Source organism: Triplophysa rosa, linkage group LG11 (assembly GCF_024868665.1).
Source record: "Triplophysa rosa linkage group LG11, Trosa_1v2, whole genome shotgun sequence".
In the NCBI taxonomy this organism is placed as follows: domain Eukaryota; kingdom Metazoa; phylum Chordata; class Actinopteri; order Cypriniformes; family Nemacheilidae; genus Triplophysa; species Triplophysa rosa.
The window spans coordinates 16,623,376-16,646,482 of NC_079900.1; the positions used below are offsets into that span (position 1 = coordinate 16,623,376).

Below are 23,107 nucleotides of genomic sequence, written 5' to 3' on the forward strand. Positions count from 1 at the left end.
GGCAAAAGTGGCTTTAAATAATAAATCCTTCAATACAAAGATGTAACCATTCATATTCAACAATCAGATGGCTAACTGACTGATCGGGGCTTTATATTCTCTTCTCTTCAATTTTGAGAATGTGGGTTCAGTTTCTTTTCTTCCATTAAATCAGATAAAATATTAATTTCTATCTAAAGAACTGCTGACAGGTGGTTTTTATCAATATTATGCTTCCAAGTACAAGCCTGAATTAATTAAATCAGCTTTGAACAGGCGATACATTATAATTCAGCCCTTTATTTGTTCACTCTACAGTATATTGCTTTATCTGACAAATCTCACGACACACAGCACATATCAATGGTTTCCTCTGTAACACAAGCAAACTTGAGGAAAGGTTCTGTTGTGAAATGTCCCAAAAGCATATCTCCACGTTAGTCTATATGTCTCGTGGCCCTGGTGACTCTCATACAGTATGGCATTAGTTTTCGCTGTGATCTGTCCACGGTGAACAGCTGTAATAGACAGCAAACTATCAGACTATCTCTTCCTTTCACAAATTCATCCAGACCTTCAGTCTATTTACGTTGCAATCCATAAAGTAAACGTTCGAAGGCCATCCTCGACAAAGCAGTTTGCGGCGCCGTACATTTTTTAATTTCCCATATCGCTTTGCCCGCCAAATGTGTCTATACCAATTCTAGCAATAAAATGGCAGTTTCAGGGTGGTGTTTTAATGCCTGCGTGCCGACGGAAAGCGGCGAATGAGAGAAAATCAATTTAGCGAAGGCGAAGCCAAAGAACATGCACGACAGAGATGAAGCGTTTCTTGGAACGCACATACAGCATGTCAAGAGCTTTAGCAGACTCTCAAAAACAAAAACATCAGCTTGAGTGAAAGAGCTAAAGACCGAACGTCATTTTTATTATTTTTTTATTCAATAAAAATTCAAGGCTGCATCAAATCTGCCCACTTCATGTGCTTAGAGCAAATTGCCAATATTCATGACAGCTCATAAACTTGGTCGAGGAGCGTGCACGTAATACACCAAACAGATGAGTTACAGCATCAAGATCCCTCTGTGGTCATTAAACGCCTCGAATCTCAATTATTAAACAAGTCTGAGAAATTTAGCAGCTAGGAACAAATTCAAAAGACCGCTTCAAAGTTATTCAAGGGGAAATCAGCCAAGAGTGATGGTGTTGTTTTACAACTAAAGGTATTATGAAAATCAGACACTGACATTACAGACAGAGATTGATGTCTAAACAAAATTTGGAAAGTCTGAGTGTGATGATCTGGCATTCTTCACCACTGTAATCCAGACACCTGAATCGACTCTTTAAAATGCCAAAAGTGCGTCGACTGCACCACAGGTCTGGATATGTGCCCGGTTAACACTCTTCTCCATCATTTGATCATTATTTGATGAATTACCGCTGCCACGATCAATAAAATTGTACACAAACATCTCTTTCGAAAAATTCAGGCCCGCCTGCTTTCGCTGCGTTAATCTCACCAGACAAACTTGTGCTGAGTGTAATTTACATAGAAAGGAGGCGAGCTAGCTCTACAAAGCACTAAGAAATGAACATGACTTAATTTGAATACCCACAGCGCATTTAGCGTCTGATAAAACTGGATCGTGGGTGGTTAGTGAATTAAGATGCAGGTTGCTGTGTTGAAATAATGTGCAAAAGGGGCGCAACGATAGTAAATTTAAAGGGACAGTTCACACAAAAGTTTAAATTCTGTCATCATTTACTCACTCTCAAGTTGTTTCAAAACTGAATACATTTCTTATTAAAGATATTTGAAGAATGTCGGAAACAGTTCTGGGGCACTATTGATCACCATTGTCATTTTCCCTACTATGGTAGTCAATGGTGGCCAAGAATTGTTTGGTTACAAGCATTCTTCCAAATATCTTTCGCCATACAGATGTGCAACAACTCGAGGGTGAGTAAATGATGACGGAAGTTTTATTTTTGGGTGAACTGTCCCTTTAAGCCGTTATTCAATTCAAGGAGAAAAGCTCACCATCATCTTTGGTCCTCTCCAGCACCGGTGGGCTGCTGAGCTGGCCGTCTCCGATTCGCGTGAACGCCAAAACCTGGATCTCGTACTGGACATATTTACGCAGGTTCCGCAGCAGGACGGACTGCGTCAGGTTTCCCTTCACAACGTTCACTTGTGCATCCGAATCCGAGTCCTTCTCTTTGTACAGAACCTGGACAAATAAGCATATAAACATCATTACAGGTTGCTCAGCGCTGTGTGATTGTGTACTGTAAAATGGCATTGAACGAAATCACACCGAGCCTTTTTTTATCGTCAGCTGTGCAATATGGCAGAATTGCGTGAGGTTTGTACCTCCGGGTGTATTTTTCAGCAGGCTGTTTATTGGTTAAAGCCTTCTGTCTTAATTACTGTTGACTTTGAAGCACAGAAGCTTCTCTGACCATATGGGTGCGCAGCAACTCGTCTGACGGCAAATATTTGTCTTTCCGCAAGGGTCAGACATTCAATGAATGCATTTATGGCCCAGTTCATTACTTGACACGAAAATTAAAGAGACTACCGGAACAAACAGTGCTGCTTTATAGGGCTTCTAAGAACTAGAGGTTTATTATAATGAATCATGTCATATCTCTGTAGGGTTGGAAAAAATAACAGGAATTTATTGCTGTGCCACAACCCCCTCTTTCTTCCCAAAAGACACCATTTGCTCTTCTAAAGATCACAGGGGTCAGCACTCAGCATGATCAGCATGGTGATCAACCACTATTGTCCCAGATGTTTGTTTATTGTGGGTCCAGTACAGTGAGGGTAAAAGGTGGACCTGATTGGTAAATTTGAATGTATCATGTTAGTTTAGTCACATGGAAAGGATAAAAAGGAAATATAAGATAAGCTCTGGGCTCTTTCTCTTGTCTCCTTGCTGGATGCTCCTCTCCGGGAGCTCTGGCTCTTATTCTTCTTCTATACTTTCTCTCTTTTCTTTTCTATCATCTCAGGTAATATCACATACATTTGGAAACTGTTAGTTGTATTATTTACAATTTTATGCATTTACTTTGTAACCATTTTACATGCAACATCAATTTAAGTCTGTTATTAAACACTTTCATTTACAAATCTGCAGACTAGTGTTGGTTTAATGTTAATATTTATAGCAAAGCTCTCCCACATATATAGCTATAATCACTGCGCTTATTTCCGTCCTTGGAATAGGTTGCAGAAGGGTGGAAATCGACAAAAAATAAACAGTTTTATACCATCTTGCTGTTAACGTTTCTTTAGTCATTTCTGAACCACTATAGCGGAACCACCCTTACATCTCCAAATGAAATGTTAAAGGGTTCATGTTTTTTAGAATATACATGTAGTACAAAGTCAGTCAAGCTTTCTTGTTCCACAAACAATAATTTGGTTCTGTCCATTTTTTATTCTCTGATTTTTGTACAAAGGCCGCTGAAAATGTGTATTCGTGTGTAAAAGAAATTCAGTACAAATGAATATTTAATTCAGTCATTTTTAGTTATCTGGCCATCTAATAAGGGACGTAATGTACAGTACAGTCAATTTCTACAGGATAGTACAAGACCTCGATCTCCATGTCAGGGTTTATTTTGCAATAAATTCTGGTTCACAATACATGAACTATAACACGTGTTATGGATTTCAAAAAATTAAAGAAAGTCTTGCCTTTTATATGATCCCGTATTTCATTAAACTGTCATTAATCGCATCCAAGATTGAGCATTCTTAAATTTTCAAAGCTACATTTTTATTTTACAAATGCTTTTGTAGATCCGCTAGGATTTGTTATTACACGAAACACACTGGCTCCTCTGAAACAAAAGAATCAAATTCTTTCATGTCATTTCATCAGACACAACCTGGTTTAAGGGCGTGCGTTGTTGAGCGTGCATGTTTAAACCTTGAATCGCCTCCGAAATGCTTATTAAGTTGGGCTACAGGCTCCTTCAGCAGACACCACAGCACTATATCTCACCTAAGTTGTCGAAGGGACTATTTTCATCTGCGCATAAAAAGAAATAAACAGAGAAAACAAAACAAATACAGACCTTGTATCCGAGGATGTTGCCGTTCTGCTCGGGCTCAGGGACCGGCCCCCAGGTTACCAGGATGCGACTGGAGCTCATGGCCTCGCCCGTCACGTTCTCCGGAGCCGCTGTTGGCACTACAAAGACAAATCGCAATTCCTCATCACAGTGTGCCTTAACACAAGACCCCGAGTGCGGAGTAAACTCACGGCATGGATTAGTCGACCCGCCAGTGTCATGAGGTAAACCGGTGTTAATATGAAAGCAAACAGTGTGTGAGCGGCACAAGAAGATAGTAAACACATTGTTTTGACAGGTAAAGCTGAGCCCCAGGTAGACTCTTGAAACCTGGCGGCATCAGGCCGGCACATTTCCCTCATCTAGACAGCAGAACTACATAATGACAGACTTCAAAATGATTCTTAAAGGTGTAGTGTGTCATTTCTGCACCATTAACAAACCACAAACACTTCCTTGTAAGCATTTTTGCAGTTTTTTTTGTATCACTAGTAGTCCTGAAACAACACAATTCACCTTTAAAGATCATTTCGGAGGTTCCACTTCACACTACACACTACATTTGGGCCCATAAATCTCTCTTGTAGGGAGTAACAATAAGTACAGACACCAGGCAGCCAATCATCTCGTTTCTTATCTGCAGTGCAAGAATGCATTTACAGCCGCTCGTGAGTGAGGAAGAATGGTGGCATTGAGCCGGGAACAGTGAGGGGCTGTTACGGTAATCACATAAAACAAATCAAAATCAATTTGAGAGCAACCTGTTTACATTTCACAATGTGATTATCCAGAGAATGGAAATGGAAAGACACTCCCCCTCTGCGACATAGGTGGCAAATGTGTTTCAGTTTCTCACGGGGCTCCATTTGAAACTGCGCCATAGAGCCGTACGACCCATCAACACGCATTAGCATCAGTCGCCAAATACGGGTGTGTTGCGTGCCCTCACCTGACTCGCGTGTGCGACCCTTCACCGTGTCGCTCCATGGCCCGGGGCCGATGGAATTGAAGGCCTGAATCTGCAGCTGATACTCGGTCCACTCCTCGAGACCCTCCAGGGTGATTTCTCTCTCTAGATGGTCGTTCACCAAACGTGTGCTGACCTCGCCCCGCTGGTCCGCCCGCCACGCTTTGACCCTATAGCCCACGCTCTCAGGGTTACCGTTGTACTCACTTTCGGGCAACGGCTGCCAGGAAAAAATACAGAGACACGTGTTTTGACAAATATTTGGGTATAAAGTACATATTTGTGACCATCTATGAAAATCAGGTTAAAATTTTAAAATCTAATTTTTAAAAAAAATCTAAAATTTTGATTTCAGTCATTCATTTCTCTATGATTTCAATTTTTGACATGGTCTTAAATACTGTGTTATACTTTAACATGTACTTCAGATTATGTAGGGTCATTTTACGTAGAAAACAGTAAATCACAAAGAAATGACTTTAGCTGGGTTTTCATAGGAAGTGGCACATTTTGTCAAGTTATATTTATTTATTTGCGTGATTTAGTCATTTCCTGGAAACATTTGGAGACTACAAGTCTATGTTTACTTTTTCAAATTTTTTGGTGAAAAAAATGTTTTTTTAAATGTAACATACAGTAGAAAGCTTTTAATGTGAAAACTTGCCTTACTGTGAGAACATACATTTCTGTCAGTCCTTTCAACGACTGCATTTGCAGCAGATTGAGAGCTCTAAACATCCCATACTGTGGTTGACAAGCGATTAAACGTACGTATAAACACATAACTGATATTTAATAATCCCTCATCACTTTAGGTGCCCCAAAAAATGAAGTGAATGACTTTGATGGGGTGCCAAAAGATAAGTGAGATGTCACAAACTGGCAAAACATCAGCTCTCATGCGCTTTTAATTTGACAGGTAAAGAGCTTCAATTTGAGAAACTCAATTTGGCCACTAGCTCCCGCGTGTCAGCATTCTTTATTTCAGGTGAAAATCGATAGATGTGGAAAAACACCCTGCTTTCAACGGCCCAGCCTGTATTCATGTGTGATACCGGATAATGACATCCTGTCAGAACACCGGCGCTGAGAGTCGTGAATGTAATAGTTTCCTTGAACCTATTTCACGAGCGTTTCATTCTTACCTCTCTGAAAGAAACTAAAATATGAATCAAGACCTTAAATAATTAAATTTAAGTCGACTGAATACAACGTACTGGGCTCATTTCATGTTTCAACTGTTAAATTACACTTACAAGTATGAGAAAGTATGAGAAATAAACGCAACCATTTGATTGCAAGAATCAATTTCATCAATTTGATGAAGGACATATCCAAGGAGAAATCGAACAATTAAACCAAAATATGTTTAAACTTACCACCCATCGTAACCACAGACTGGTCTCGCTGGCCGTGCGTACTGTCACGCTACTGGGCGCCACATCCGGAGGGGCCTGCAGTGTCTGTATAACGCGGGAGGGCGCGCTCACCGGACTCATTCCCACAATATTCACCTGCCGCATTCGAAACCTGCACCAACCAGAGTCCAAGCACACACTTCATGAATCCGTATTACACGTTGTTAAAACAAACTAAACTCAACGGCGGAAAATAAATGGCTGTGGCGTCGGGAATGAACTCTGTTCAGGCCCTGTGCTCTCTGCAATTCACTTTCTAATTGCGCCAATTACCATAAAATCAAAGTTTATCAGCGTGTAGAACAAATGGAGAGACTGCAGCAACATCCATAAGATCTGACAGAAATTGCGGGGTAGAGAAAAACACAGAGGCAAAGCAGTTCATCATGTAGGCCCAGAGATGAGTCAAGCCGTCTGAAACAAACGAATGAAGCCTGAGAGTAAACTTGTTAAGATACCAGCGGTGGCTTTGTGTACATGGAATGCAATAATCGGACAGCTGAATAGTTAAACAAGTATATAATACAGTACGCTCATCTGAGCGCTTCATCTGTTATGTGCACACGGAGTTTGGTTATTTACAGGAATGACGAATGGATTCATCCAATTCACTTCTAACACAATCCTCCATTACTTCATTATGACTGACTTTGTATTTGCACACAAAAAAATGACAACAGACTTGAATACTGCATGCATCTTGCAGTGATGTCAAGGAAATGTTCACCAAGAACTGCCAAACTCACCAAACTCAGTCTGTTTCTTGTTCACACCTGCACAGAACGTTCTTAAAGGGATAGTTCACCCAAAAATAAAAATTCTGTCATCATTTACTCACCCTCTTGTCATTTCACACCTGTATGACTTTCTTTCTTCCGCAGAACACAAAAGATGTTTTGAAGAAAGCTGGTAACAGCACTGGCCCCCATTCACTTTCATTGTATGGACACAAAACCAATACAAGTGAATGGGGGCCAGTTAACAACATTCTTCAAAATATCTTCTTTTGTGTTCTGCGGAAGAAAGAAAGTCATACAGGTTTGAAATGACAAGAGGGTGAGTAAACGATGACAGAGTTTTTATTTTTGAGGGAACTGTCACTTTAAGAACTTCCGCAATAATACGAGTCGGCTGGAAAACTTCTAGTGAACCGTCACTCACTGTCGTGGGTTTTCTGAGGTAGCTTTAACAGCATCAATGGTGCTAGTTTATCTAGTCCGATAAATAGTCATGCCTTCGTTGTCTAAACGTAAAAAGAGATGAAAAGACGATTACATTTCAGCGGCATGAGGGGACAACAGATGAGCACTGCTGTGTCTCTGTGTGTTTCTCTTCAGCAAATCTCAATTTAATCATCACTTTTCACACTTTTGAAGGCACTACGAGTAGAGTGACATCCTATAGCTGTCAGTTCATTGGAAATGCCTGAGCTGGCTTGGCGAGAACCAAAATGTTGCTATGGTTACACCTACTTTGACCACTGGCATTTCTGGAGTGGTTCAATGGAAACAAATATTGTAATCATTTCTGAGGTTCTCACCTCATTTGGTTGTCACCCCCAAAACTTTGCATTGGGTAGTTTTTACGTACACTTCTCAGCTATAGCAATTCTTATTTTAGCGCTTTTCCCTTTTTTAGCGCAAGACAGATATTACAAAGATGTCAAGATCAAAGAATAAAGTAAAATAAAACAATATAATTAACAGCATCTTCAGGTCAAAAAAGAAAAGAAAATCAGAGCCATAAAATACAGAACAAAACCACTTCCACAGTGTGTTGACTTGAGTGTTCATGGAGGCAGAGAATCCAGATCTGATTGGAGTAAATGTGTCTTCAATAATGCACTGCTAATTGGAGTAATCCACATGTCTTTATTTGATTATGCTCATTTGAAATGTGTTCCTATTCAAGATAAAACAAATGAAAATAATGTGTGCTTGTAAAGAAACATCACTGACCTGTAATGCGTGAAGGGAGTGAGGTTGGGCACCTCCAACACCTGAGCCTCAGGCTCGTTCTCTTTCTCGTACAACACCTTCCACTCTTCCTCTTCACCGATACTGCCCACCTGAAGAGAACGTCGCAAACAAATTGTAAACTATAATGAAAAAGGAAACCTGCAACCTGATTGGTTGGGTTTGCGTCACTTCTGAAAACACAGTACGTTCTGACGACGTCGCCAGTTTGTCTTCATTGGGTCACCGATACCATGTTCTGAGGACGTCTTGGCATCGTTCCATTTCTTAGAATTTTTGCTAACGTTCCAGAAACGTCCTAGCCACGTCGTGAATTAATCCCATAGAGAACGTTGTAGTGACGTGATGTACTGGTCTTCAGATAACCTGGACACTCATTTGATTAATGAATCTGGTCATTTCTAATTATGTTATGTTATTATATGGAAAATTATGCAGAGTAAATCTGTTATAATGTCTAGGCGAATAAAACTGCGTTTCTATTTATTTAGTACGCGTGCGTCTCTAGCATGCGCCTTCTCTGGTCTGCAAAGAGCCACGCGCTCGCATCATTTAAACGTTAAGGGTCATTTTTTTGACCTGATATATTAGCAGTTTATTAATATTCCTCGAAGTGCTCTCGTGAACACGCACCATAGACAGACAAGACAAAGGAGAATATATCGATTAAAGTCATTATTTTGTTTTGTTTTTCACACATAAAGTATTGTCGTCGCTTCAAAAAAATTCAATTGAGCCACTATGAGTGGATGGACCGATGTCTTTACTACTTTTCTGGACCTTGACAACAACTGACACTATGACGTCTATGACGAGGCCTGGAAATCTTTCGGATGTCATCTAAAATATCTTTATTTGTGTTCCGAAGACACCAGGAGGTCTTAAAACATGTTGAACGTCATGTGGGTGAGTAAAAAATAACACAATTTTGATTTTGAGATGAACTTTTCCTTTAATCTGCTACACCATGGAAACATCTGAAAAGAAGCATTTTTCAGACCCATTTTGAAAACGATATCTCTCAGCATTTGTCGAGTCCGAGTCCAACCAGTGAAGCGAACTAAAAGCGAAAAAATCCCCACACTGCACTTCATTATATCCAGCACGTCACAGGCCAAAGACTTTTAGAGCACTTTCTGGAGGAACGGGGTCCTTCGGCGGAAATTCAGGTTAAAGCTTTTTCAATTGAGTCCCGGACAGTGCCAGCCACTGCCCCATTTCAAACACATTGTGCGAGCCAAGTCTAAACCAATCAAAGCTCACAGCACTCAGGAAGATTTACTATGACCAGCGGAGTGTACTGTATGCGGTAAGCATTTATGCCAACGTGATAGATGTTGGACGCGTGGCACCTTATGCTGGAGACCGCTGTTGTATTTCATAGCGGCTGTGTATGCAGCGTCTCTCTCTCGCTCTATGACAGGTTCCTGCAGCCGCAGATAGCCTGGCCTCAATCAATTTAGGAACTCAAGCGGCGCCGCATGAAAAGCTTCCTTTGAGAGTCCCGGGCCGGTCACGTCAAGTTGATGTCGGTTACAAATTAGAAGTTGGTCACGTGATTGAATCTGTCGGCATTTTTGCGAGAGCCGCGTGCGCCGTAGTAAGGGCAAAGATACGCTTTCAATATGTTATTGAGATGTGGAAGGAAATCAGAACAGGAACTTTTATTCGGCTTGAAATGAAAGTGCTGAGCAAGTGAATTGAAAAGTCTGATAAGTACAGTATATTTTAAGTAAGTTTTGTATATTTTAAGCCCTGTGGTGACAGGTGGATAAAGTTTTGAATACTTAAACGTTACTGAACTTGTATGATGATGAGCAGATTGGTCCAATTATAAGTAGATTATTGTCTTTTAAAAGACTGATTGATGTTCTTATCCATAAAACAGAGAAAACTGTATCTTTACTGTAAGATCTTATTTTTTACAACTTATATTTAGTATTAGATATGTATTTGCACAAGTAGTTGTGTAGATAGAAGTAACAGCAAGGACCATGAAAACACAATAATATTGTAAGTTTCAACTTCTAAACATTTCTCACTTTGCTTATTTTTTATGCTTCAGACAATTCTCTTTGGTTGAGAACTTTGCTTATCACTGAAGGAAAAACTTTAATATGTTATATAATAATCTGTATATTCATATATTTATATATAAATACTGTATATATATATATATATATATATATATATATATAGTACAGTGAGGGAAATAAGTATTTGATCCCCTGCTGATTTTGTAAGTTTGCCTACTTACAAACAAATGAAGGGTCTATAATTTTTATGGTGGGTTTATTTTAACTGATAGACACAGAATATTAAAAAAAATCAGGGGAAAAAAATGTTATATAAAGGTTATAAATTGATTTGCATTTCAGTCAGTGAAATAAGTTTTTGATCCCCAAGCAAAACATAACTTTGTACTTTGTGGAGAAACCCTTGTTGGCAAGCACAGAGGTCAGACATTTCTGATAGTTGGTCACCAGGTTTGCACATGTGTCCGGATACATTTAGTCCACTCCTCTGTCAATCTTTAAGGTTTCTTGGCTGTCGCTCAGCAAATTGGAGTTTTAGCCTCCTTCACAGAGGTTCTATAGGACTAGGGTCTAGAGACTGGCTAGGACATTTAATGTGCTTCTCCTTAAGCCACTATTTGGTTGTCTTGGCAATATGTTTTGCGTCTTTGTCATGTTAAAGGCTCATCCATGACCCATCTTCAGTGACCTAGTTAAGGGGAGGAGGTTCTCGTCCAAGATTTTACGGTACATGGGCCCGTCCCTCAGCCCCTCAATGCGGTGAAGTCATCCTGTATACCTGTAGCAGAGAAAAAGCCCTAAAGCAGAATGTTTCCAACACTGTGCTTCTCTGTAGACATGATGTTCTTGGGCTCATAGTCAGCATTTCTCTCCCTCCAAACACAGGAGTCCATTTTGGTCTCACAGCAGTGCCAGCACTTTCGCCAAAGCCTTTTCTGAATCATTTTTATGTTCATTGTCAAACTTAAGACGAGCCAGGCGGGCCTTCTTGGGCAGGAGGACCTTGCGGGTGCTTCAGGATTTCAGTCTACTGTGGCATAGCGTGTTACCAATGTGTTACCAATGTTTTGCTTGCTAACTGTGTTCCCAACTGTCTTGAAATCATTAACAGGCTTCTTCCGTGTAGTTCTGGGCTGATCTTTAACATTTCTCATGATCATCTTTACCCCATTGGGGAAATATTGCAGGGAGCTCCAGAACAAGGGCATTTGATAGTTATTTTGTATATCTTCTATTTCCAAATAATCACACCAACAGTTGTCTCCTTCTCACCAAGCTTCTGTCTGTAGCCTATTCAAGGTTTGTGCAGGTCTCCAATCTTGTCGCTGACATCCTTTAAAACCTATTTGGTCTGGACCATGGTGTTGGAGAGGTTGAACTGGAAGATACAGATTCTGTTGGCAGGCATCTTTTATATACATAACAAGCTGATTTAGGAGTACTTTCTTAAAGTGACAGGACTAATCTGTGGTCCATATAGGCACATAACCAATCTGTGGAGCCAGAATTCTTGCTAGTTGGTAGGGGATCAAATACTTATTTCACTGACTGAAATGCAAATCAATTTATAACCTTTATATAAAAAATTTTTTTCCCCTGATTTTTTTTAATATTCTGTGTCTATCAGTTAAAATAAACCCACCATAAAAATTATAGACCCTTCATTTGTTTGTAAGTAGGCAAACTTACAAAATCAGCAGGGGATCAAATACTTATTTCCCTCACTGTAAAACACGGCTCACCTGCCCGTCAACAATCCACTTGGAGATGGTGGTCTTCCCATCATCCCCCGCACGAAACTTCAGTGTGGCAGATCGCGAGCTGATCTTAGAAATGACCAGATTTGATGGAGCTCCTGGAAGTTCTACATTAAAGAAATAAACCAAAAATGAAAAGCCCAAAAGTAAAGAAGTCACCTCTAAACAACGCCCGCACAACACACCCATCAATAACCACGGAACATCGCTTCGACAAACGACTTCTGAGGTCTGACTGGAATATTTAAAAAACAATGTTTAGATCCCAAATGCGCTTGGGACTCGGCCAAAAAAAGGGATTTCTGATGCTTTTGAAGTGCTGAGATAAAAAGTCTCATTTGGTTTGAAAAACCTTTGATGAAATTACACTGGAATTAAATCAAATAACAGTCGATAGTCTCGCATCTGCCTGAAATCCCCACTGAGACGAGTACATGTCTGTTTCCCTAATGTCTCACAATATGCAATTTATCAGCAGACATTATGGTTCGGATTGGCGTTCAGCCAGTTCAGCGTTTGCCTTTTTTCACCGCGAGAAATTCTGCCTTGAAGCAAGTATAAATGAATATTTCTTCTTTAGTGCCATATTTGATTTATGGCAGCGCGTAGGCAACAACTTCTCAGCTTCTGAGCAGAAAAGTCCAGCTTAAAAGATCATCATTCATTTATTTCGAGGCTGTTTATACGCTGCATACGTTTCCAAGTTGACTAACTTCTATAAGGTACTGCATTTTCGGCAAAACTATAGAGGTGCACTGACGTACCTGGTGGCACTCCGGAGGAAATCGTGGAGGATGTTATAATTCCCACGCCTGCCTCCGTCATGGCTGCAACCTCCAGCGTGTACGTGGTGAGCGACGTCAAACCGGTGACTTTATAATCCAGCGTGGTGTTCGTCAAGGTCCGTGCCACCCGTGACTGGTTCGTTCCCTGCACCTCCCAGGACACAAGGTAACCTGCAAAGCACCAATCCCATTCGAGAAACTTTAAAGGTCCAGTGTATGAAATTTAGCCGCATCTAGCGGTGAGGTCGCGAATATCAACCAACGGCTCACTTCCCCCCCTTGCTTTCGAATCACTACGGTGGCTGACACAGAACTAAGATGTCGTCACGTTTTCGCTTCTTTGCCGAAGGAGATAACATATTTACGAAATGCTTTCTGTAGAGCAGTTTGTCCGTTTAGGGCTACTGTAGAAACAACATGGTGAATTCCGACCCGCAGGTGTATGTAGATAGAAATAGCTAATATTAAGGTAATAAAAACACAACGCTTCATTATGTAAGATCTTTATACACCTCTGAAGACATAGTTATGTATATTATATTGCATTTCTGTCAATAGATCTTCCAAAAAATTATACACAACACCTTTAAATGCTTCAAAACCTAATAGCCAATTTGAGGTGTCTGGCACCCGAGTCCAACCTGTGATGACAACCGGGGTCTTGAACTCGAAATAAACAATCCCTTATAACAAACAAGGTGGGTGAAATGTGGGGAACTGCTGTAGTGAGTTGTCTAGACCTGGGGCCCTGGCCCCTAACCCACATCTAACTGAGACTAATAGCCAGCAGAGATCCTATGTAATTTGCTGTTTATTGGGAGTATTTTCTCCCACAGTCAGCAGTGTTTCCAATCGCTGAATGTCCTTTTCCATTGAGGCGCTCATAAATCAAGCTTTGCGCTGGGAGAGCCTGCTGGAGAACAGGCATACCCAACATTCAAAGAGCAACAATGCTGTGTGCATTGATATAGACAGGGGCTATTTAGTCTAATGCATGTCTGATCCCATTCGTCTCTACGCTCTCAATCCACATCCAGCGCTGTTCTGTAACTCAGTCGGCTTAATCTATATCCGGTATCAATCTGCCGCGGGCTCATTAGTCCTCATCTAATTCTTTCTCTGCACTATTGAGACTTCATGAGCGAGTTGCACGAAAACACGCCCGGCTCATTTTTCTCCATCAAATCGGAAAATGAAAGGTCTATTTATAAGACCATTAGGGTTCACTTCATTGTGATAATTATGTACATGTTCCTGCCAAATTCTCATTAGTGTAACATTTCTGGACGTATACTTTGTATTTTTTGTAAGCTCTTTTAATCTCAATGGTGAAACCTAGATTCTCACTACTGTATTAAAGGAACAGTTCACCCCAAAATATTATCATTAATTTACATTCAAGTTGTTCCAAATCTGTATAAATTTCTTTGTTGTGATGAACACAGAGAAAGATTTTTGAACCAAACAGTTCTTGGCAACCATTGACTACCATAGTAGAAAAAATTACGTTATAATTGTTTGTTCTGTTGAACACAAAAGAAGATATTTTGAAGAATGTAGGAAAGCAAACAGTTCTGGGGCACTTTTGATCACCATTCTCATTTTTCCTACTATGGTAGTAAATGGGGTCCAAGAACTGTTTGGTTACAAGCATTCGTCCAAATATCTTTCTCTGTGTTCATCAGAGCTAAGAAATTTATACAGACTTGGAAAACTAGAGAGTGAGTAATTCATGACAGAATTTTCATTTTTGGGTGAACTGTCCCTTTAAAGTTTTTTTTTAACTGTTGGAGTTACTGTAACACAATTATTAAAATAGTATAGTAGTAATTCTAAATTATGAAATGACAATGAAAAAACATCTTAATGATTCTTTTTACTTTAAAACTGTTTTACATTTGACTTTTTTTACCCCAGAATGATGTGCAAGGTGAAATCATATAATAAAAATTAGTTTTTAAAGGGGTCATGTGGCGCGAACACGTGTTTTTATGTGTCTTTGGTTTTGCCCATGCATGTATTAGACACGTAAAATTGCAAAAATAAAAGTGTCGGAACAAAAGATGAATTCTATATAAAAGCGAATGCTCACCCAGACCTGCCTGAAACGCCTCGTGTAACCACACCCCCACAAATCTACGTCAGTTTGTGGTATTATTTCACTAAAACCGCCCAAATGTATACGCAAGTAAGGTGGGCGTACCTGTCAGTACAATTGTTTTGGAACCTGATGTTCCAAATATGGTAAGAGGCGTTACATTACCGTCACACACTTGCAGTATTCGACCAATCACTACGCACTGGTTAACTGGCCAATCATAGCACACCTCGCTTTACAGAGCGATGAGCTTTGTTAAAAATCCGCGCGTTACAGAGAGGCGGGGCAAAGAGGAGATACCAAAACAAACGATAATATTCGTTTAGATGTGTCATATCACCCCTTTCAAATCTGTCCACTGTAATAGATGCCATACATCCAGCGCTACATCTTCATTAACCTTCCTAACTTCAGCTCTGGTGCATATTTAGCATTTTTTTGCTTGAATTTAAAAGAGTTTCCTACACACATACATTGGAGTAAATTGACACTAATTGTCTCATTTTACAGAAAACACAAAAAGTTTTAACAATTTCACAGTTACTGTATATACAGTGATATTTTCAAGAGTAAGAGCTTTCAGTTGATGATGACTCATGTATGTTTTTGAATTTGTGTGATATAAATATGAAACCCCGTGGGTCTGCAGGGTATTTCAGAGTTTAAGAGGTTAATAAATAAAGAACGTCAACTATTACCATGAAGTATAAATCGTGTACATTATGTATACATTATTGTATCATTATGTAAATAATAAACAGAGTGTTTATTTAGACGGAGTACAAATAGCCCGCCTTGTTGGCAGAGACTATTTGCACTAGCTCCGCCCACCAATATGTGATAGGAATAGAGAAGGTGTAAGGTGTAAAGTCTGTATAGCTTGGCACGGTAGAACGTGGTTCTAATCCACCTCTTGCTGAAAACGCTCTTTGACCTTTTTCTATTACCTTACAGAACATAAAGGCATTTGTTTTCAATAAAATTAATTTAAGACTTAAAATTATTTTTTATTCATAAAGTTTAGGTTTAGGGTAAGGTTAGGGGTAGGTGTAGGGCTTTAATATCTCAATAAGTTGCCATCATTTTAATTTTTTTTATAAATATAATGATTTACACTTTAATGCACAACTATACTGAGGTGCAAATAGTAACGTTATCTGCCACTATTTATAAGTAAATACCATATTAAGGTTATTTTAGTTTACTAAAATTAAAACTTTGAAAACTTCTCTGTTCATTGAAATCAAATAAAATATTGACCTAAAAATTATGGGGAAAACTTAAAGAGTACATTCCTCGAGATCATAAAAAATACATTTCATGAAGTGTTTAATTTTGCCGTGTTTGAATGTAAGCAATCTGCCAAATTGTAAATCCGAAGGTGAACGAATAACAAAGTTATTAGCTTATAAAAAAGGTAATCGACTCTGAATCACGCGAACAAGTCATGACCTGTCCGAATCTTTAACCACAATGTATCTACGTCACTAGAAATAATCCCCGCCTAGGACTGACTGCGAAAACTTAACTCTCTCCTCCCCAAACATTTTTTTAATATTCTGTGTCTATCAGTTAAAATAAACCCACCATAAAAATTATAGACCCTTCATTTGTTTGTAAGTAGGCAAACTTACAAAATCAGCAGGGGATCAAATACTTATTTCCCTCACTGTAAAACACGGCTCACCTGCCCGTCAACAATCCACTTGGAGATGGTGGTCTTCCCATCATCCCCCGCACGAAACTTCAGTGTGGCAGATCGCGAGCTGATCTTAGAAATGACCAGATTTGATGGAGCTCCTGGAAGTTCTACATTAAAGAAATAAACCAAAAATGAAAAGCCCAAAAGTAAAGAAGTCACCTCTAAACAACGCCCGCACAACACACCCATCAATAACCACGGAACATCGCTTCGACAAACGACTTCTGAGGTCTGACTGGAATATTTAAAAAACAATGTTTAGATCCCAAATGCGCTTGGGACTCGGCCAAAAAAAGGGATTTCTGATGCTTTTGAAGTGCTGAGATAAAAAGTCTCATTTGGTTTGAAAAACCTTTGATGAAATTACACTGGAATTAAATCAAATAACAGTCGATAGTCTCGCATCTGCCTGAAATCCCCACTGAGACGAGTACATGTCTGTTTCCCTAATGTCTCACAATATGCAATTTATCAGCAGACATTATGGTTCGGATTGGCGTTCAGCCAGTTCAGCGTTTGCCTTTTTTCACCGCGAGAAATTCTGCCTTGAAGCAAGTATAAATGAATATTTCTTCTTTAGTGCCATATTTGATTTATGGCAGCGCGTAGGCAACAACTTCTCAGCTTCTGAGCAGAAAAGTCCAGCTTAAAAGATCATCATTCATTTATTTCGAGGCTGTTTATACGCTGCATACGTTTCCAAGTTGACTAACTTCTATAAGGTACTGCATTTTCGGCAAAACTATAGAGGTGCACTGACGTACCTGGTGGCACTCCGGAGGAAATCGTGGAGGATGTTATAATTCCCACGCCTGCCTCCGTCATGGCTGCAACCTCCAGCGTGTACGTGGTGAGCGACGTCAAACCGGTGACTTTATAATCCAGCGTGGTGTTCGTCAAGGTCCGTGCCACCCGTGACTGGTTCGTTCCCTGCACCTCCCAGGACACAAGGTAACCTGCAAAGCACCAATCCCATTCGAGAAACTTTAAAGGTCCAGTGTATGAAATTTAGCCGCATCTAGCGGTGAGGTCGCGAATATCAACCAACGGCTCACTTCCCCCCCTTGCTTTCGAATCACTACGGTGGCTGACACAGAACTAAGATGTCGTCACGTTTTCGCTTCTTTGCCGAAGGAGATAACATATTTACGAAATGCTTTCTGTAGAGCAGTTTGTCCGTTTAGGGCTACTGTAGAAACAACATGGTGAATTCCGACCCGCAGGTGTATGTAGATAGAAATAGCTAATATTAAGGTAATAAAAACACAACGCTTCATTATGTAAGATCTTTATACACCTCTGAAGACATAGTTATGTATATTATATTGCATTTCTGTCAATAGATCTTCCAAAAAATTATACACAACACCTTTAAATGCTTCAAAACCTAATAGCCAATTTGAGGTGTCTGGCACCCGAGTCCAACCTGTGATGACAACCGGGGTCTTGAACTCGAAATAAACAATCCCTTATAACAAACAAGGTGGGTGAAATGTGGGGAACTGCTGTAGTGAGTTGTCTAGACCTGGGGCCCTGGCCCCTAACCCACATCTAACTGAGACTAATAGCCAGCAGAGATCCTATGTAATTTGCTGTTTATTGGGAGTATTTTCTCCCACAGTCAGCAGTGTTTCCAATCGCTGAATGTCCTTTTCCATTGAGGCGCTCATAAATCAAGCTTTGCGCTGGGAGAGCCTGCTGGAGAACAGGCATACCCAACATTCAAAGAGCAACAATGCTGTGTGCATTGATATAGACAGGGGCTATTTAGTCTAATGCATGTCTGATCCCATTCGTCTCTACGCTCTCAATCCACATCCAGCGCTGTTCTGTAACTCAGTCGGCTTAATCTATATCCGGTATCAATCTGCCGCGGGCTCATTAGTCCTCATCTAATTCTTTCTCTGCACTATTGAGACTTCATGAGCGAGTTGCACGAAAACACGCCCGGCTCATTTTTCTCCATCAAATCGGAAAATGAAAGGTCTATTTATAAGACCATTAGGGTTCACTTCATTGTGATAATTATGTACATGTTCCTGCCAAATTCTCATTAGTGTAACATTTCTGGACGTATACTTTGTATTTTTTGTAAGCTCTTTTAATCTCAATGGTGAAACCTAGATTCTCACTACTGTATTAAAGGAACAGTTCACCCCAAAATATTATCATTAATTTACATTCAAGTTGTTCCAAATCTGTATAAATTTCTTTGTTGTGATGAACACAGAGAAAGATTTTTGAACCAAACAGTTCTTGGCAACCATTGACTACCATAGTAGAAAAAATTACGTTATAATTGTTTGTTCTGTTGAACACAAAAGAAGATATTTTGAAGAATGTAGGAAAGCAAACAGTTCTGGGGCACTTTTGATCACCATTCTCATTTTTCCTACTATGGTAGTAAATGGGGTCCAAGAACTGTTTGGTTACAAGCATTCGTCCAAATATCTTTCTCTGTGTTCATCAGAGCTAAGAAATTTATACAGACTTGGAAAACTAGAGAGTGAGTAATTCATGACAGAATTTTCATTTTTGGGTGAACTGTCCCTTTAAAGTTTTTTTTTAACTGTTGGAGTTACTGTAACACAATTATTAAAATAGTATAGTAGTAATTCTAAATTATGAAATGACAATGAAAAAACATCTTAATGATTCTTTTTACTTTAAAACTGTTTTACATTTGACTTTTTTTACCCCAGAATGATGTGCAAGGTGAAATCATATAATAAAAATTAGTTTTTAAAGGGGTCATGTGGCGCGAACACGTGTTTTTATGTGTCTTTGGTTTTGCCCATGCATGTATTAGACACGTAAAATTGCAAAAATAAAAGTGTCGGAACAAAAGATGAATTCTATATAAAAGCGAATGCTCACCCAGACCTGCCTGAAACGCCTCGTGTAACCACACCCCCACAAATCTACGTCAGTTTGTGGTATTATTTCACTAAAACCGCCCAAATGTATACGCAAGTAAGGTGGGCTTACCTGTCAGTACAATTGCTTTGGAACCTGATGTTCCAAATATGGTAAGAGGCGTTACATTACCGTCACACACTTGCAGTATCACAGCAGACTAGACCATTTGACCAATCACAGCAGACTAGACCATCTGACCAATCACAGCAGACTACACTATCTGACCAATCAGATCAGACTACACTGGCGGAAAGGCGGAGATTACACAGATGAATCGCAGAACGAATCATTTGAGAGTCAGTCAAGAAGTAAGGTAATAAAAACTGCTTATTATTACGAAATAATAGTATTTTTACATCATGTATGTACATAAACTTGTTGTCGGACACTCCATAAACCAAAATAAGCCCTTAAAAATATTGAGGAATGTACTCTTTAACTAAAGGAAAAATTGAAATGTGGTCACAAAAATAAATTGAAATAAGTTTAAAGCACTAAAATAATAATAATAAACAAAAACTAAAAAAGAAATTAATTAATATTATATAGCAACATAAAAAATAAATGATAAAATGCCAAAAGCATACACCAAAACTTGAACTAAATTAACATTAAAACTAAAGATCTAAAAATAAAAGCTAATTTAAAATATTAATAAAACTAAATAAAACTAAAATCAAAACTATATTAACTCTGTAGCATATAACTACTATTTCTACTTAATCCAAAGAAAATACATCTATTTTCAGTTAGTGTAAATAGCATATCGCTAAGAAATGATGCTATTTTCACTTAGCGACAGATGCCATTTTACACTAAGTTTAAATAGCAGTAAGTTCTGTTTACACTATTTTCACTTAGCATCTGTCGCTATGTTCACTTAGTGTAAATAGCAGATATTGCAATTTATATTTTGTGAAAATAGCAACTGCCAATAATAAATCATGTTTTTATATTTTACATACTTTTCGCATTACATTAGGGATAATCGGGAAGGAAATATGCTTAAGCAAAATCTAATTTCCTATTTCTTTCTGTGGTGAAAAATGAGCTGGACATGTTCTTCAGAGTTTCTGAGAGATTCACCCTTCACGCTCTCGTCTAATGCTGCAGCGGTAACTCATGTTAATGAGTCTCTTGATCGCACTTAGCATTCCTTTCATTCAATTTCTTTTCATTCCTTATGGTAATGATTTCGGCATAATAAGGATAAATGGAATTACAGGAATGCAGAAACGCATGCGTTTACACCCACGTAGTAGTACGGCACACACAGAGAGACAACATCACGCACACACAAAATCACAACAACACCTTCTTGCAGCTGTGCAACAGGGAGCGAAAATTGTTTCTGCCAAATCAATGCAAACAACGGAGCAATAATTGCCTTTGTGCAAAGACCCAATGAAGTGTTAAATAGAAGCATATCCATTAATAAAGCTATATGAACGGCAAATGAAAATGGAGCGCTTTTACGGCCTCACCTGCTTGGTCTCTTGCAATGGTCGTCTACATTTAAACAGAGGATGGCAGATTAGATTTCAGTTAAGAGTCCGCACATGCTGGAGCGAACAAAATAATATTGATTTAATGCCTTTGGAGTTAAGAGTGGCTTTCAAAGACACTTTTAACTCCATAGGTGTTAGACAACATGTGTCAGGACTCACTAACCTTCGTAATCAAACTTTAGATTTAATACTGTTTTACTTATAAATGTAGACGACGTTAAAATTCTTCACCAGAGCGAAGACATTTCGGATCATTATCTAGTATTGTGTTGGCTTAACTTGCCTAGGGCTGCAAATCAAACTCCTTGTTACAAATATGGTACAAAGATTTGTTTCTCGTTAATCTGCCTGAATTAGCTCAATTCCCTAGCATGAGTAATAACGTAGAAGATCTTGACATTACCACCGAAAATTTTAACTCCACCTTCTCCGAAACACTAGACACAGTTGCTCCTCTGTGCTTAAAGAAGATTAAAGATAACAGCCCAATACCATGATATAATGAACACACTCAGGCTCTAAAGAAAGCAGCCCGAAAAATGGAGCGCAGCTTTAAGAAAACCAAATTAGAGGTATTTCGAACAGCATGGATGGATAGTATTCGAAAATACAGGAAAGCCCTAAAAACATCTAGATCTGCCTACTTTTCATCACTAATAGAAGAAAACCAGCACAAAGCTAGGTTTTTACTCAACACAGTAGCTAAATTAACAAAAAATAAATTCTGAACAAATAAAATGGATGATATTTGAGAAAAAATTATAACAATGCAAGAGGCTACACTAGCTGATCAAACAACTAACTACAGCTACCCTAAGGAGCAATTGCAATTATTTTCTACCGCAGATCACGGTGAACTGTCTAAAATCATTAGATCATCCAAATCAACAACATGCATGCTAGACCCTATACCTACAAATCTACTGAAAGAGATGCTCCCAGGATTTATAGATCCTCTTCTTAGCATTATTAACTCATCTCTGACACTAGGATATGTACCTAAAGCATACAGTATAAGGTGGCTGTTATAAGGCCCCTTGTCAAAAAAGCCCAACTCGACCCTAGAGAAGTAGTTAACTACAGACCTATATCGAATCCACCGTTAATTTCTAAAGTACTTGAAAAATTAGTTTCAACTCAATTATGTTCCTTCCTCCAAAGGAATGACATCAATGAAGAATTCCAGTCCGGATTTAAAGCACATCACAGTACATAGACTGCTTTGATCAGAGTTACAAATTATCTGCTTTTGGCGTCTGACCGTGGCTGTATCTCGTTATTGGTTCTGCTAGACCTTAGTGCACACTCTTAAATAGACTTGAAAATTATGTAGGCATTAATGGAATAGCTTTGAGATGGTTTAAATCTTACTTATCCGTTGTTATTTGTAGCAATAAACAATGAGGTGTCACGCAAATCACAAGTCCAGTATGATGTACCACAGGACGCAGTCTTAGGGCCTCTGCTCTTCGCATTATACATGCTACCTCTACGAGATATAATAAAGTGACATGGAGTTAGCTTTCACTGCTACGTTGATGACACTCAACTTTATATTTCCTCGAAGCCTCACGAAACACAGCAGTTCAACAGAATAATGGAACGCATAGTCGATATAAAAAAGTAACATGAGTAACAACTTTGTATTACTTAACTCGGACAAAACAGAAGTGTTACGTATTGGACCGAAAATCGCCATACGTAACAACCAAAAATACTGTTTAACTATTGAAGGATGTTCCATAAAAACCTTGTCGTCAGCAAAGAATCTTGGCATTTTACTTGATAGTAATCTGTCAATTGAAAGTCATGTCGCCAACACCTGTAAAACCGCGTTTTTCATAACGTGTGTCATATGCTGTCACTATCA

General features: G+C 39.1%; 1 protein-coding gene across 1 annotated transcript in view; it reads right to left on the minus strand.

Annotated features, from left to right (window-relative positions):
• The window catches only part of sdk1a (sidekick cell adhesion molecule 1a), a 295,667-nt gene that overhangs the window by 42,501 nt on the left and 230,059 nt on the right, over nucleotides 1-23,107 (minus strand). The window contains exons 22-28 of the mRNA XM_057345051.1: nucleotides 17,575-17,766; nucleotides 16,796-16,917; nucleotides 8,415-8,524; nucleotides 6,418-6,568; nucleotides 5,021-5,258; nucleotides 4,075-4,190; nucleotides 2,024-2,213 (exon numbers count right to left, since the gene is read on the minus strand). Of these exons, the coding sequence (XP_057201034.1) occupies nucleotides 2,024-2,213; nucleotides 4,075-4,190; nucleotides 5,021-5,258; nucleotides 6,418-6,568; nucleotides 8,415-8,524; nucleotides 16,796-16,917; nucleotides 17,575-17,766 (1,119 nt within the window). The remainder of the gene's footprint in view (nucleotides 1-2,023; nucleotides 2,214-4,074; nucleotides 4,191-5,020; nucleotides 5,259-6,417; nucleotides 6,569-8,414; nucleotides 8,525-16,795; nucleotides 16,918-17,574; nucleotides 17,767-23,107) is intronic.